Source organism: Watersipora subatra, chromosome 11 (assembly GCF_963576615.1).
Source record: "Watersipora subatra chromosome 11, tzWatSuba1.1, whole genome shotgun sequence".
NCBI lineage: Eukaryota > Metazoa > Bryozoa > Gymnolaemata > Cheilostomatida > Watersiporidae > Watersipora > Watersipora subatra.
Window position 1 is genome coordinate 44356320 of NC_088718.1, and position 14550 is coordinate 44370869.

At 34.6% G+C, this 14550-nt stretch overlaps 1 protein-coding gene across 2 annotated transcripts; it reads left to right on the top strand.

Moving 5' to 3' along the window:
- The first annotated feature begins 3895 nt into the window (after positions 1 to 3895).
- Positions 3896 to 13972, top strand: LOC137408334 (threonine synthase-like 2). 2 transcript variants are annotated; one of them, XM_068094826.1, is made up of 11 exons: positions 3896 to 3960; positions 4308 to 4376; positions 5443 to 5613; positions 7777 to 7974; positions 8397 to 8549; positions 9191 to 9342; positions 10958 to 11027; positions 11712 to 11854; positions 12197 to 12322; positions 12922 to 13052; positions 13598 to 13972. In XM_068094826.1, exons 2-11 carry the CDS (start codon positions 4328 to 4330, stop codon positions 13827 to 13829), a joined length of 1425 nt encoding a protein of 474 aa, XP_067950927.1. In that variant the 5' UTR covers positions 3896 to 3960; positions 4308 to 4327; the 3' UTR covers positions 13830 to 13972. The 2 variants fall into 2 exon arrangements, with proteins under 2 accessions (XP_067950927.1, XP_067950928.1); XM_068094827.1 differs by lacking the exons at positions 3896 to 3960; positions 4308 to 4376 and adding an exon at positions 4639 to 4656.
- The last annotated feature ends 578 nt before the right edge of the window (positions 13973 to 14550 follow it).

Consider the following 14550-nt stretch of genomic DNA (forward strand, 5'->3'; position numbering starts at 1 on the left):
ATTTACATTAGCTTGTAATTCTATGAAGTGATAGAGGCCCTGCCCTGTATAGCACTAAAGCAAAAATAATCATGTTAAGCAGAGGAGTAAAAATATCATATCGGCAGAAGTTTTAATATCAGTTTAAATTATTGTAACAATGATTGTTTAAAACAATATGGAAAGAGTTTAAAATTTATGGATCTAAAAGGCACCAATAGAAAAGGAAGGAAAGGTCATCAGGTAATTAAAATGCTCTCATTTACTGCGTAAACAAAGTTTGAACATAAATTCAAGCTATGAAACAGAATGAGCTACTTTAATTTTGAGAGCATTAAGTACACAGTTCTATAATATTCTGATTTCCAAGGTAATAGTAAAGGTAAATAATACTAATCAAAGATGCTTCCTTATTTCACTGAAACGAGTTATCCGCTCTTACTTAGATTTTCTCAAACTATTGATGTAATAGAAAGTCCATGTCATAGTGCCTACATACTCTTTATGTAGAGTTGTCCTACTCTTTGTGCAGACTTTACTCTCTTGCAGAGGTATAAGTTGTACAGTGAAATTCCATTTTTGAAAACATCCTACGCTATAGGCTATGATGTACATGTATACGTTATTTTTCTGTATTTGCATGCATTTTGTGTCTGTCAGACATGCCTGGTGATTAAAAACCTTGTTAGCTATAAATGATACTTTTTAAATTTCGTTTTTCAATGCAAAATTCTTGAATTTGCACTTTATGTCAGTAGATTTTGAGTCCTTTTGCGAGAGTTGTTTCACCACGGCATTCATTTTCTCATTGTATCACAAAAGATGATTGCTTCTGGCAAGTTCATTGGTTCATTATGGTGTTGCAATACAGCTGAGATAAGTCAGCAATGTTACTGTCACAGAAAGGGGATAACTCCTGTCACTTTGATGAGTTGTCATATTAGATGTGACAGAGCTACCTAAACTTCAGAAAAGCTTGTGTTGGAAATGTATGTCTCAGTGCTTTTTACATTTTTTCTATTTAAACACTACTTACCCATAAACCTCCACTCATTTCCCATAAACCTCCACTTATTACCGATAAACCTCTACTTATTACCCATAACCTTCACTCATGACCCATAAGCCCTTATTCCTTACCCATAAACTACCCCCTCATTCCCCATAAGCTCTTCATTCATTACCAATAAACCTTTAACTTTCTCCTGTAAATTTGTGACTCGAGTTTCCCTGCTGACAAATGTCATTGCATAAGTTCTAATACTAGCCTGTAGCATGCATTCAATTATGCGGTAATTCTGGAAGATATTTCCACTTTTTTCTGTATTAAATATATTTGCACTGTCTTTGTATCCTTGTAGCAAACTAGGTTTTAATTTATTTTTATGTTTATTTCATCATGTTTATGTATTGTGTCTTGTGTATATTAAAGCAAATATTATTTATTTTGAAATTGGTTCTTTATTTTTAGATTTATACTTTTATATTCAAGTATAAGATGAGAGCATACTTGCTGGTAGGTTGAGTTCATTGCTGATGTCAAAAAAGGTACCGGCTCACAACTGTTCCAAAGCTGCATCACCTTAATGAAAACACATTCATTCCTAATATAGACTAATCATTACAGCAGAAATGCGTCAAATGTCATCCTTAGGCGAGAAGTACAAGCAGGTGGTCTGTTTGCGTTGGAGGCATCCTTCCTCATATCAAACACAAAGCAGTTTAAAGTGAAGACCTACTACAGGCAAGACAACCTTCCTTGCTAAGTATGTGTCAAGACATCTCAGTCTTCTCTCTTGAAGCTTTATCTCTTCAGTAATTTAGAATAGAGAAATATTGTTTCCACATTTCTTCCAAACTTCCTTGAGCAGAAGCCAATAGAGGCCAACAAACGGTCACAGACAGAAGGATACAATATTGCATAAAGAGTTGCTGGTAGCAAAGCTTGCAGTGAGTTATGAATGAAGTGTGTTTGATGCAAGCTTTCTATGCAATGGAACTGTGCAACAATCATTTAATATTCCAGATTATGACATGTCTCTATGAATAATTAAATGTTCATATGCCAAAGTCTCTTTATGCAAAGCAGACATGTTGACATGTTTGCATGCATGGTTTAACATCTAAAGAATGAGCGTAGAAGATGTATCATCGTGTTACATCACCAAGTAAAGCACTCAAACACTAGTTTGGTTTATTTTTATATCTCCTAAGTGATGTTATCAACAGATAAGTAATACTTGTTAGAACATATCAGTCATACTTGCTTACAAATTACCTTAATTACATGTTAAATATTAAAAGATGGTCTAAAAAGCATGCATTAATTTAATACATTAGGAAAAGTCACCAAGTCATAGGGAGTCGTCTACTTAATAAAGTCTAATATTAAACTATTGAACAAGCAGAGCAAACAACTACCATTGACACAGATATAAAATTAGACACTAGCTTATGGTCCAAATCTGAGAGCACTCCCTGATTATAACATAAGCCCATATTTTTTTTTAATTTTACGCTGATGTATGTTATTATGACAGATTTGAAAAGTGAATATCATATTTAATCGGCAGACAACCTTATTCAAGTAGTAGACTAACATGCTAGCAAATAACTCGCTGTTGTTTTCAGGTCTAGTCCTTGCTGGAAATTGAAAGCATAAGAAACGAGAGAGGTTGGGTCAAGCAGGCCCACGGAAGATCAAATTTAGTGGCGGTTCTCATAACTCACTTCGCTATAAGGTTTCATCTCAGCTTTTTTTTAATGAGCTGTTTAATTGGCTAAAAGCTTAATTTTGTATTCTAATTTTATTCTGATTGAGTTTTAGAATAATAGTTGATTAGGCGACTCCTCAACTGGCAGCTAATATAGCCAATCTTATATTTTTTTTAGTGGTCAAAGATTTGATTGTCCTAGCTTACGTCTTATGCATCTGTAGAATAAATGGTTAACCAGTGAAACTGAGTCACAGTTTGATGGCTATCAGGCAATTACAGGATTGACAGGAGTTATAGCAATTTTTAAATCTTCTGGCTACAGGGCAGTCTGCAGGTAGCCATTTGTACTTTTCAAAAGTATATAACAGACTGTGCGTGAGTTAGTTGGTAGTGCCAGTTATCTGCTTTTGATTGTTAGGAAGAGGAGAGAGAAGGGTGAGCCACTTGCATAGACCATAACTTATTTGGTTTTTGGCTTTGAATTTCTTAGTGCAGATGCCTAGTTTGAATGTACATATATACATGTGGTACGGATTGTGATGCCGGTAGCCGGCGTTCCAATATATTCACTATTTAATCATAGGTCAACACGCTAGGTCAACATTCTTTCTATGTTGTATACTTTCCAAAGCAGTTTGTAATCAATTAGTGTCATGCCTGTAGACATCAGATGGAATTGTTTTGGTTACTTAGCTTATTCCAAGTTCCTGCTGACGAAGTTTTTTTAAATAGCTAACTTTTTTGCCATTTGCAATCTGACAGCGCTTTAGTTACATATAATGTGCTCTCAGCAAAATAGATTTTTGTTAGATTAGATATTTGGTACACTGTTTAGTTTATTTCTGTGGTACTTTGGGGAAAACATATTATAAAATATGATTAATGCTTATCACGATATAAATTTCTCATATATAACAAATCCAGAAAAGACTGCTTCACATATTTTATACCAATCAGTTTGAGAAACTTTTGTAACAGCCGTGATGAGACAGTAGCGGATCTATGTGAAAGGTAAAATCATTACTAAAGGAGTCTCTTCGTTTAAATCGTGAACATTGCCTACAAAAGTGACAGTATTTACAACAACTGCTGATGTTAGCGAATTGTGTGGTACACTTTCTTCCTGTTGCCATATTAGATGGTGTGGCAGTTGGCTATTATAATAAGCCATACAAAATATTTTGCTGCTGACGCTGGCTGCCCCCTGAGTACATAAACTTGTTTTTCAAGAAAATTTGGCACACAGGAAAGTTTCAAGGTTGCTGTACGTTGTGCCTTACTAGTGTTGTTCTAAGCATCGATTGGTCATTACGATGTTCTATTTTTTTTATTATTCTATATTATTTATTCAAATTATTAGTTTCTGACAGAGTGTTGGTTTTTGCAACATAATACGTTTTAATATCTGTCTTTGCTCTAAAACTTTCCAACAAATGTAATAGTTTGAATTTTAGTATTTTTATTAAAAGTTTGTAAAGTTTACGTATGGAACTGCTGTTTGGTAATAACCTTAACATTGAAATGTTTATGAATAGTGACAAATATTTACATGTAAGTAAATATCTGTACGTAAGTAAATGTTGTAGTCTTTAGTTATTTTATATCATTTAGTGAAAGTCTAGAGTGAGAATATGAAGTTCCAATCAACAAGAGGCGGTGTTTCAGGGCTATCATTTCAAGGTTTGTGTTTCAGGGCTATCATTTCAAGGTTTGTGTTTCAGGGCTATCATTTCAAGGTTTGTGTTTCAGGGCTATCATTTCAAGGTTTGTGTTTCAGGGCTATCATTTCAAGGTTTGTGTTTCAGGGCTATCATTTCAAGGTTTGTGTTTCAGGGCTATCATTTCAAGGTTTGTGTTTCAGGGCTATCATTTCAAGGTTTGTGTTTCAGGGCTATCATTTCAAGGTTTGTGTTTCAGGGCTATCATTTCAAGGTTTGTGTTTCAGGGCTATCATTTCAAGGTTGTTTCATCCTATCTATTTAGTTGTAATTTCAGTTTAGTGAATCCTTAGATCTTCGAGCTTCATGTTGGTACACGACTCGTGCAGTTACAACAGCAGAAAGTAGAACTCTGAAATATAATATGAGTTTGACCTACAATCTATCAGATCATTCTTATTGCTGTAACTTTTTTCAGTTTACAAACAACTTGAACAGAAGGTGTTTGATTGTTAAACGTGCTTCCTTATAGTAAGGAAAGTCCGCCATCTTGTTTTGCTAGCTGCTGAAGTCAGCCTTCCATTGTTTTTTGTTACATAACTACATATCAGACATACTACACTATCTGTCAAGTCGGCCATCTTTTAAATTCATTGATGATGTAACGCTACCTAAAAATTTTCTCGATTTATTTTAGCCGTAGTTATCATTGAAAACCGGAAGTAAACATTTTTAATTCAAACCTCCTCAAGCAACGGGTTTTCTTATAAAGTTGATTGTATTTGTTATTGAGTGTGAGTCCATTCTGTACACAATTCTGGAGGACTCAGTACCAGCTACAAAGACTTGTTCTAATAGGCTAATTAAGCTTTCAGTAGGCTGTGATTACTTACTTTGAAGCTCACAAAGCTATTAACGATTAGATAAATTTATTTAATTGGTGATTAATGATATTATAAAATCTCTTATCTCTGCTAGAGTAGTTTACTGCCCACGGGAAGGCCAAGGACCACTGGTTCTCCCTTTCTCGTTCAAGCATGACCGTACTGCTGGTTTTTGCTCTGATATAGTTTTATATTTAATTTCAGATGTTGTTATGAGTGGGTACGCCTCTGACAATGGAATGTACATGCCTATGGAGATACCCAAACTATCAGAGGAGACATTGAAGAGCTGGGCTAACTTGTCTTACAAAGATATTGTAAAAGAAATTTCTAAACTCTTTATCGAGGATGAAATTCCTGCAGAGAAAATCTGTGGTAGGCTATAAATTGGTAGTATATGGTAGGGCATAGGTATATAAGGCTATATATTGGTAGTATATGGTAGGGCATAGGTATAAAGGCTATATATTGGTAGTATATGGTAGGGCATAGGTATATAAGGCTATATATTGGTAGTATATGGTAGGGCAGGCATATTAGGGTGTATAATAAAAAGTTTCAGATGAAAAAGACATTTTAAAGATTGCATCGAGTTCATGGTATACTGATATAGCTATCATATATACTGATTAAATTGGTTTTAGCTATCAAAAAGGGTTCAAGCTTGTTACTTCGTACAAACTCCGAGCTTCAAATGAATGAACTTTGATTAGAACTCCCATAGTTCATCTTAATCTAAAAGTTACATGAAATATTATTTTAACCGGGAAATGATTTGCTTGTTAAGTTTCACTTCTACTGCACAAATTCTCTTTTGAATGTACATATGTCTATGCAAAATTATATGTTTTTGTCTAAAACTTTGCCGTCACAGCTGCAACATTGTTGCTTCGTGTTCATCAAACTGACTGATCAGTAGCGGTATGAGTGCCAAGCGTGAAACAAAGTTGTTGCCGCCAGAAAGTAAATCTAAATCATCAATTTTAATATATTATATATTTTAATACATTATATATTTTAATATATTATATATTTAACTCGCAGAGTTTTGAGTTCTCTTTTTTTAACTTAATTTCTTCTAAAAAAATTGCCTTCCGTCTCCTCATCAAACTCCAGTTAGGTGGTTGTCTGTCAGCCAGGAAAGATTGTCAGCCTGGGTCATTCGATTCTAGCCAGAATGATCCAGACTAAAAATCCAATTTATTTCCAGAAAAAAAAATGTATTTATTAATAACTGGAAAGTTGGAATGGGTTATAGTACTTTTTTTCAGGTTGATGTTTTTCTTTGGAGTCATGACAGCTCTGTTTTTGCTTCTGCATTTTTCAGGTGACTGCTGTTGTATATACCAGTCGCCTGAGAAATACAGAAGCAGAAAACGGACCTTCAAGACTAAAGAGAGAAACGTCAACCTCGAAAAAAGATAAGCGATTTTACCTACAATACCCTGGTCTAACATTTAGTTACTTCTATAACACTCGGCACTTTCCAGATTGTAGATTGCTGTTAGCAGTAGGCCTGACTAATTATATATCTATAAATTAGTATATATATATTAGTATATACATATTAGTATATATATATATACATATTAGTATATAGAATAGAATGTCAGTCCAAAACCTTTCTGACATAGTGCTCAATTACTAAAAGCAAGAGCTGAAATATAGCGAAGTGAGAGTTGACCAAAAAAGCTTTATTACTATTAGTTTCATATACATAGTAAAATGTACAATCTTCAGATAAAACTCATTTACTAGTGACAAGCAGGTAAAATGTACCTTAAACACCTCCACTACAAGATTAAAAGGCTTATAGGCTTTCATATAATTATGTTTTAATCCTATAGTGGGGGTGTTCAAGGTACATCTTACCTGCTTGTCACTAGTAAATGAGTTTTATCTGAGGATTGTACATTTTACTATGTATATGAAACTAATAGTAATAAAGCTTTTTAGTCAACTCTCACTTCGCTATATATTAGTATATATATATTAGTATATATATATTAGTATATATATATTAGTATATATATATTAGTATATATATATTAGTATATATATATATATATATGTTAGTTTATATATATATATATATAGGTTAGTTTATATATATATATATATAGGTTAGTGTATATATATATTAGTATATATATGTTAGTGTATATATATGCTAGTATATATATGTTAGTGTATATATATGCTAGTATATATATATGCTAGTATATATAACATAACACTAACATATATATATATATATATATATACATATACTAACTTATATATATGTTAGTATATTGACATACATATATGTTAGTATATTGAAGCTTGTTTCTATGTATTTTTTTACTTACACGTATCGTTTATACAATATAGTCAAATCCATTAATATTTATTTTTATATTTCTTTATATATTCATGTTTAGTCAGATATTAATCTCTGCGTAAATTATAAGATATGTACTACGTATGTGTATGCAGTGTATATTTAAACTAGGACAGACCTCAACGCTTTTAATGAAGTTTGTTTTTTTTTCTCAGAGCTGATAGATGCTGGCTTTGAAACCTTTAAAGATCCTAGCAGCCCTATAGTAACCAAGACACTTGCAGAAGATGTCAAACTCCTTGAGATGTTTCATGGCAAGACTTTAGCTTTCAAAGATCTTTCTATGTGCTGCACTGCACAGTTTATCAATTATTTTCTTGATCAATCCAATTCGTCCGCTACTCTCCTTATCGGTAAGTCGCCAGTAGTAGTGATGCCAGGCGATACCGTTTATTACGACTGGTTAGTGCTAATATCTTTTATCATTAAATTCTACATGGTCTTACAAGTTGTTGATAGTAAAATACGCAATGGCAACGACGCAAGAGCACGTCATTGCAAAAATGTGGTACTTAGGGTTTTAAAAAAGCAAATCAGCTAAGAATATTTAAGCCATAAATTGATGTCAGAAACAGTTTACCAAATTTCCTAGCAAACTTATTAAAAAACAAATGTTTGCTTGGCAACACTCTGTGATTTGATAAGATTTAGATTAGAAAACCTGATTGTGTGACTAACTTATAAAGTCTACCAAGTGTGCCTAGTTCTTACTCGTTCTTACAATGCATATTCTATTAGAAATGCAAACATAAATGACTGTTTAACACTGCTGCAGCAACATCTGGTGACACGGGTTCATCTGCCCTTCACGCAATGTCAAGCATTGAGAGAGTTGACATCATCGTGCTTTTGCCAAAAGACCGGATCTCACAAGTACAGGAGAGACAGATGACCTCCGTAGTATCAGACAACTGTCATGTCATAAGAGGTAGCAACTTTCGCTATAGTTTCTGTTTGTGTGTCACTTTGTCTTGAGATATAAAATTGGGATTTACGTCTTATTGAACAACCGAGGTAAAACAGTGCTTGGTTCATCTAGCAGTTGGTTTGACAAGTGTTGACAAGTGTTGACAAGTGTTGACAAGTGTTGACAAGTGTTGACAAGTGTTGACAAGTGTTGACAAGTGTTGACAAGTGTTGACAAGTGTTGACAAGTGTTGACAAGTGTTGACAAGTGTTGACAAGTGTTGACAAGTGTCATGCAGTGTAAAGTAGTAAAGGTCACTGTCGTATTTTGTAGTTGATATGGAGAACCTTTTAAACCACGATACGAATTTCTCTGTAATTTCGAACACTTTGAGTTGTCCTTAATTTCCCCCAAGTTTTTGTTGTACAGATGATAGTGGTGAGTAGCAGGTTTTGGAGCCATCCTCTCATATTAGTCAAAGTAGCTATGTACTTAAAGTATTACCTAATAATATTTTTTTGTAAGGCGACTTTTTTTGGTTAAAGCTGTTGATCTTGACATAGCCGTGGTGTGATACACCTGAGTTGGCAGAATCAGGTTAATATAATACTTTTTTGTTTTAAAAATGAACATGAAAAAATTTATGTTAATGTTCCTACCAGCTGATGGGACTTCGGATGACACAGATGTACCTTTGAGGAAAGCTTTCCTTGACGGAGAGCTGGTGAAGAAACACAAGCTCGGCACTCTCAACTCTGTTAACTGGAGCAGAATGATGGTACAGATCGCACATCATGTTTATGCCTACTTTGAGGTATTCTTCTCTAAGTTTTTTATATACAAATTTATATATATTTGTATATATATATATATCTATATATACTGTATACCGTTTTTCCGATTGCACACATTAAATTACGTATTAATCGATATAGTGCACCCATGAGTTACAATGCCTCTGTGATATGACTTTTTTGCCTCCATATATTGAAGGCGAAAAAATGCATAAAGCCTTGAAACACGAGGCTTTTTGTGTCCTCGCCATGCTAGGGCAAATTTATTTTGCGCCGTACAGTACCAACAGAAATTTCTTGAGTATTTAAAATTTCGCAATTGGTGTACTGATAACGGCGAAATAACAAAAGTGTTGGTATGCTACTTGCCGAAATATATCCCTAATGCCTAAAAGAGACATACGTTGCTCACTATCTCAGTTCACCGCTATTTGCTATAATAAAAACAAGATTCGCAAACAGATTTTAGCTAAAAGTGAAGTTATTGTTTTTAGTAAGCTAAATTCATTTAAGACAAATTCACTGTTTATGTTAACACGATTTTCTTGAAGGTAAAAACTCTCTATGGTACATACTGCACTTAGTAATGTTACATTTAGTAGGTAACTATAGTTACTAGGATTAACATATTGTTTTGTTACTAATTTTTAATGTTCTCATAAAATTTTGATTTTCACTAGGTGTTTGTATTAAATAATTTTTGTGGGTTCCTACAACACTCTATACCAAAATATAAAATATTTTCGCCTTTACGATGCCAAAACTAAAACAAAGGGACTAATACTAAACTAAACTAATTTTCATTGTAATCACAGAAAAACGAACTATATTTTGCCATTACTTGCTAATGATTTCACATTTACATTAAAGCACTTTTACAGTTTTGTGTTTTATCCTAATTTATTTCAACAGAACAATTCATGTCATGAATTTAAAAGTTACAATTGTTTGAAAAAGTTTAAAAACATTTACAGTTTTTCTTTTATTTGTCTGAACTGCAAAAAAACACTTCTCATATGAATTTCAAAAATTTTTAATGATAAATGTTGTATATGTTACATAGAAATAAATTTGTTGTGTAAGGACTTTTTTATTACCTGTGCAATGCCAAGCAACCAGCTAGTCATGTGCAATCAGCTAATCCTTACTATAATAATAAGAGCCGTGTCCGTCCAAATTGCCACGGAATCCGTGCCACTGGATTCAAACTCGAACACTCAGGTCAGCAGCTGGGTACGCTGCCATCCGCACCACTCTACCACATATCTGTCTTTCAGAACAATTTGAAGTCAATCATTACAAATGCTAATTTCCCAATGTGCACCGGATTTCCTGGATAGGCTTGCTAGTTTGTATAAAATATAAATACTGTTGTAAAACATTCCGGAAATTTATTTGGTAATTCAATTCCAACTTTGCTATGTGACGAGCCAGTTCTTTGCTTTGGGTTTCAAAGCCAAGTTGAAACTAAAGCATGTTTTGCTCATGTCTTGCTTGAACAAGTTTAGGCATGTCCTGATGTCACAGGTTTGGTTGCAGTAAGCTATGGGCTGCCCGGCTTAGTTGCAGACCATTATTTGACTGGGGTTTACCTGCTTTTACTACAAAATAATTATCATTTTTGTGATTATTCAGGGAAAAAGAACTAATCCTGAAACAGATACAGTTGTATTTATTCCTACCGGAGGTCTTGGAAATGCCACAGGTAAGTCTGTTAGTCGGGTCAGTCCGTGGCTGCTTGCTGGGATTCTTGTTACAATTTCTTGATCTGTAGATTGAGTATTTTCTGTTGTGTTCGTATTCAACTTGTGTTAAGACTAGGTATTCCGTTCTTGGTAACTCTCATGTTCCAGATATATTTGCACAAAAACGTCCCATAGTTAGTTGCTCTTTGTTGACAACGCTCTTGTTTCTTTTAAATTCTCACTTGAATCTCCCACTTGTAATTTCTTTCTATCGGAATGCTTATTTGTTAAGTATCAAATAATATAATTGCTGTATTCACTGAAACTCTTAAACTTCGCCAGTGATCTTAAAGTTGTTTACCGTTTAGTGATACTTGATAGAGCCGGAGTTGTCTTTTCCTACATATAGCTTAGTGTGGTACACATGATAGTGTGTCTGGTTGCTAAACGGAATGTCACAAGTTCAAATCCTGCATGCTCTGCAATCGTTTTTCTAACAACCAGTCATAGTTTCGAACGGATGGACGGATGGACGAAAGTACGGATACTGCCATAAGTGTTTGAGCTCGATTTTATCTGCTGATGTAGCATTACACGCTATTAGCCCCACTTTAGCACCTGTTATGCAGCCCTAGCTTGTATGTCTATTCCATTACCAACTTTAAGCTAAGCATTTCTATATGAAGTCTTTCGGTCGGTTGCAGCTGGATGTATTGCGAGAGAAATGGGGCTGCCAATTCAGATGGTCTGTGCTGTGACCAACGATGCTCTGCACAGAGCTGTCTACAACTGCGACTATTCAGTCACTGAGCTGACAGTGTCACTGGCCTCTGCTATGAACTTGCAGGTGAGAAAAGATATGGAGAGACAAAGAGGTCGAATGCTTTCATACGCACAATTGAAAAGACGGTTGCCAAAGCTTTGTCTTTTGCTGAAATATTCATAAAATTATTTGAATTGATAAAATTCGGATGTAAAAAGATGGCCGATCAAATTAGATTTTAGTTTGAATTAAAATCCATTAAATACGCCAAGAGTTAATTAGTTTTAATTTCAAAAGTGAAACTAAAGTTTGAAACAGTTTAAAGATTCAAAAGTGGAACTTTAAACTGTTTGCTGCTGATGAGCAGGTATCTCTGCAGAGCATCTTAGCCTTCTGTTGAATCTGCAATTCATTTATTAAATGCAGGTAATATACAACTTCGAAAGAATTCTATACCTTCTCTCTGACATGGACACTTCTCTAGTGAAAAAGATACAAGAAGATTACCAGGAACGAAATAAGAGCACAATCCCAGAGACTCTGGTTAACAAGGTAGCTCAACATTGTTTCTATTTAACATGTTGTACTGATTGATCGATTTATCCAATGATTGATTGGACCGATTAGATTGATTGATTGATTGATTGGTTGGTTGGTTGGTTGATAAGATATGTTGGAAACAGTAGGTACAGTTTTGGTTGGAGTCATGTGAAATTATTTGAACTTGCAGCAAAGTGGAAACAATTTATACAAATCTGGCTTGGATAGCCCAGATACAAACTCTTTAGACTGTCCATTTTTATATAATTTTGTTTAGAATCTCTGGTGTAAATAAAGTATAGTTTCCTGTGTAATTATTGAATTGCAGCACTAAATTTTAATTAGAGTTGAACACTTGTGAAGCATTGCAAGATGGTTGCGGAGTATTAGTGTACTGCAATTTAGTAGTTGTGTCCTCCTATAACTCCGATTTTATTTGTTATATTGCATGCTTGCATTTACTCCATAGAGCCAACACACAAAAATAAGAGCAATAAGTGTTTTGTGTTACCGACTTGTGCCGTAGCGTAGTATTAAAAACAATTGTATTGTAAAGATATGTGCAGGAATATGTACAGGAAAATCCCATGTAACCCTAAACTTTGCTGCAGCTAAAAGAATTCATGCGAGTGACAAAGGTCACAGATGAGGATATAATAGAGACTATTAAAAGGTGTGCGGATGAAAATGGAGGGTATGTCATTTGTCCACACACAGCATCGGCTCTGTCGGCAGCATACAGGTGAGTGATTAACACCACCAGCAAGTCTCTGATAACACTCTGCAGTGTGATGAATTGTTAAAGAGATAGAACTTTGTATGCTGCTCTACCAAAGTAAGGGAAGGTGCTGTTGTATGTGTTACCTCAAAACATCAGCAGTGTTTTACATTCCCAAACAAAATAATATTCATATATTCTGGTAGCATTTTGTTCATTCATAACAATAACGTGTTGAAATGTCTAAATTCCATGGCTCCTTACATCTAATAGGTGAGAGATCTTTGCTGTTAATAGCACTTTTTCCTCATCTCTATATTACAATGGTAATTACTTGTTGTAATTATTATAGGTAATGCTATAAAAATACAGTATTCAGTGTAGCAGTTCAGTCTGGAATATAGACATACTGGAGGAGTCCGTTATGTTACTTATCCTTTAGATATGCTTCAGTCTAAATCTGAGGATTTACTGCTAACATACCAGTGTGCCATCCATGGTAAAGTTCTGGTTTATCTATATCTTTAAAAACCTATTGCTACCGTACTAGCGTGTCATTTGTGTTTCAGCTTAGAAGCTTTAAAGGACCACAATGCTGTTATTTATGCTGCTGCCTCTCCTGCAAAGTTCTCCGATGCGCTTGAACGAGCTGGTGTACAGTGGACAGGAAGAAACCTTGCAGAAGAACTCGCGGCTAAGGAAGTTCGGTATACTGACTGGGAGGCCTCAGATGATTGGCTGCAGAAATTATTGGAGCTTCTTGATACCATCCATGCTCGTAGATCTGCGCATTCAAAGTAATTAGATGCGTCATGCTCTGTTTGAACTTGTTGCTTACTGGTTTGATATGATGTTTTGAGTTTTGTTTTTGTTCTTGGCATTGCTGTTAAAAGTATCTGGCCTGTCAATGGAATTGCAAAAAATAAAAGATTGCTGCACTCTTACATCTGGTTTCCAATTATTTCCTTTTGATTGCTACTGTTACAGTCGGTCTCCAAATTTTTCCTTTACTTGACACTGGTACAGTCAGTATCCCGTTGTTTCCTTTTGATTGTTACTGTTACAGTCAGTCTCCAACTGTTTCCTTTTGATTGCTACTGTTACAGTCGGTCTCCAAATTTTTCCTTTACTTGACACTGGTACAGTCAGTATCCCGTTGTTTCCTTTTGATTGTTACTGTTACAGTCAGTCTCCAACTGTTTCCTTTTGATTGTTACTGTTACAGTCGACTTCCCATTGTTTCGTTTATTGCTACTGTTACAGCTGGTCTCCTATTGTTTCCTTTTGCTTGTTACAAATTCTCATTGCAAGTTTTTTTACTTCCTTGCTTTGCCAGAAGAAAAATGCATAATAACGAGATGTTGAATACTTGCATTCATTTAGACTATGATACATTCATGAAACCATAGAATAAGATAGTGCATGTTTTTATTAACACGGCTCAGCAAAAAGATACGCTAGGTATTTGCATGTCTGTGTAGGTTTTGGTCAAAGGTAAACCTGAAGCTTGATGCGGTTTATA

Excerpts from the sequence above, each read along its gene's own strand:
- LOC137408334 (XM_068094826.1), top strand. The coding sequence starts at position 4,328 with ATGAAGTTCCAATCAACAAGAGGCGGTGTTTCAGGGCTATCATTTCAA. Across the intron at positions 5,614-7,776 it reads TCCTGCAGAGAAAATCTGTG|AGCTGATAGATGCTGGCTTT; the intron begins GTAGGCTATAAA and ends TTTTTTTCTCAG. Across the intron at positions 9,343-10,957 it reads ATGTTTATGCCTACTTTGAG|GGAAAAAGAACTAATCCTGA; the intron begins GTATTCTTCTCT and ends GTGATTATTCAG.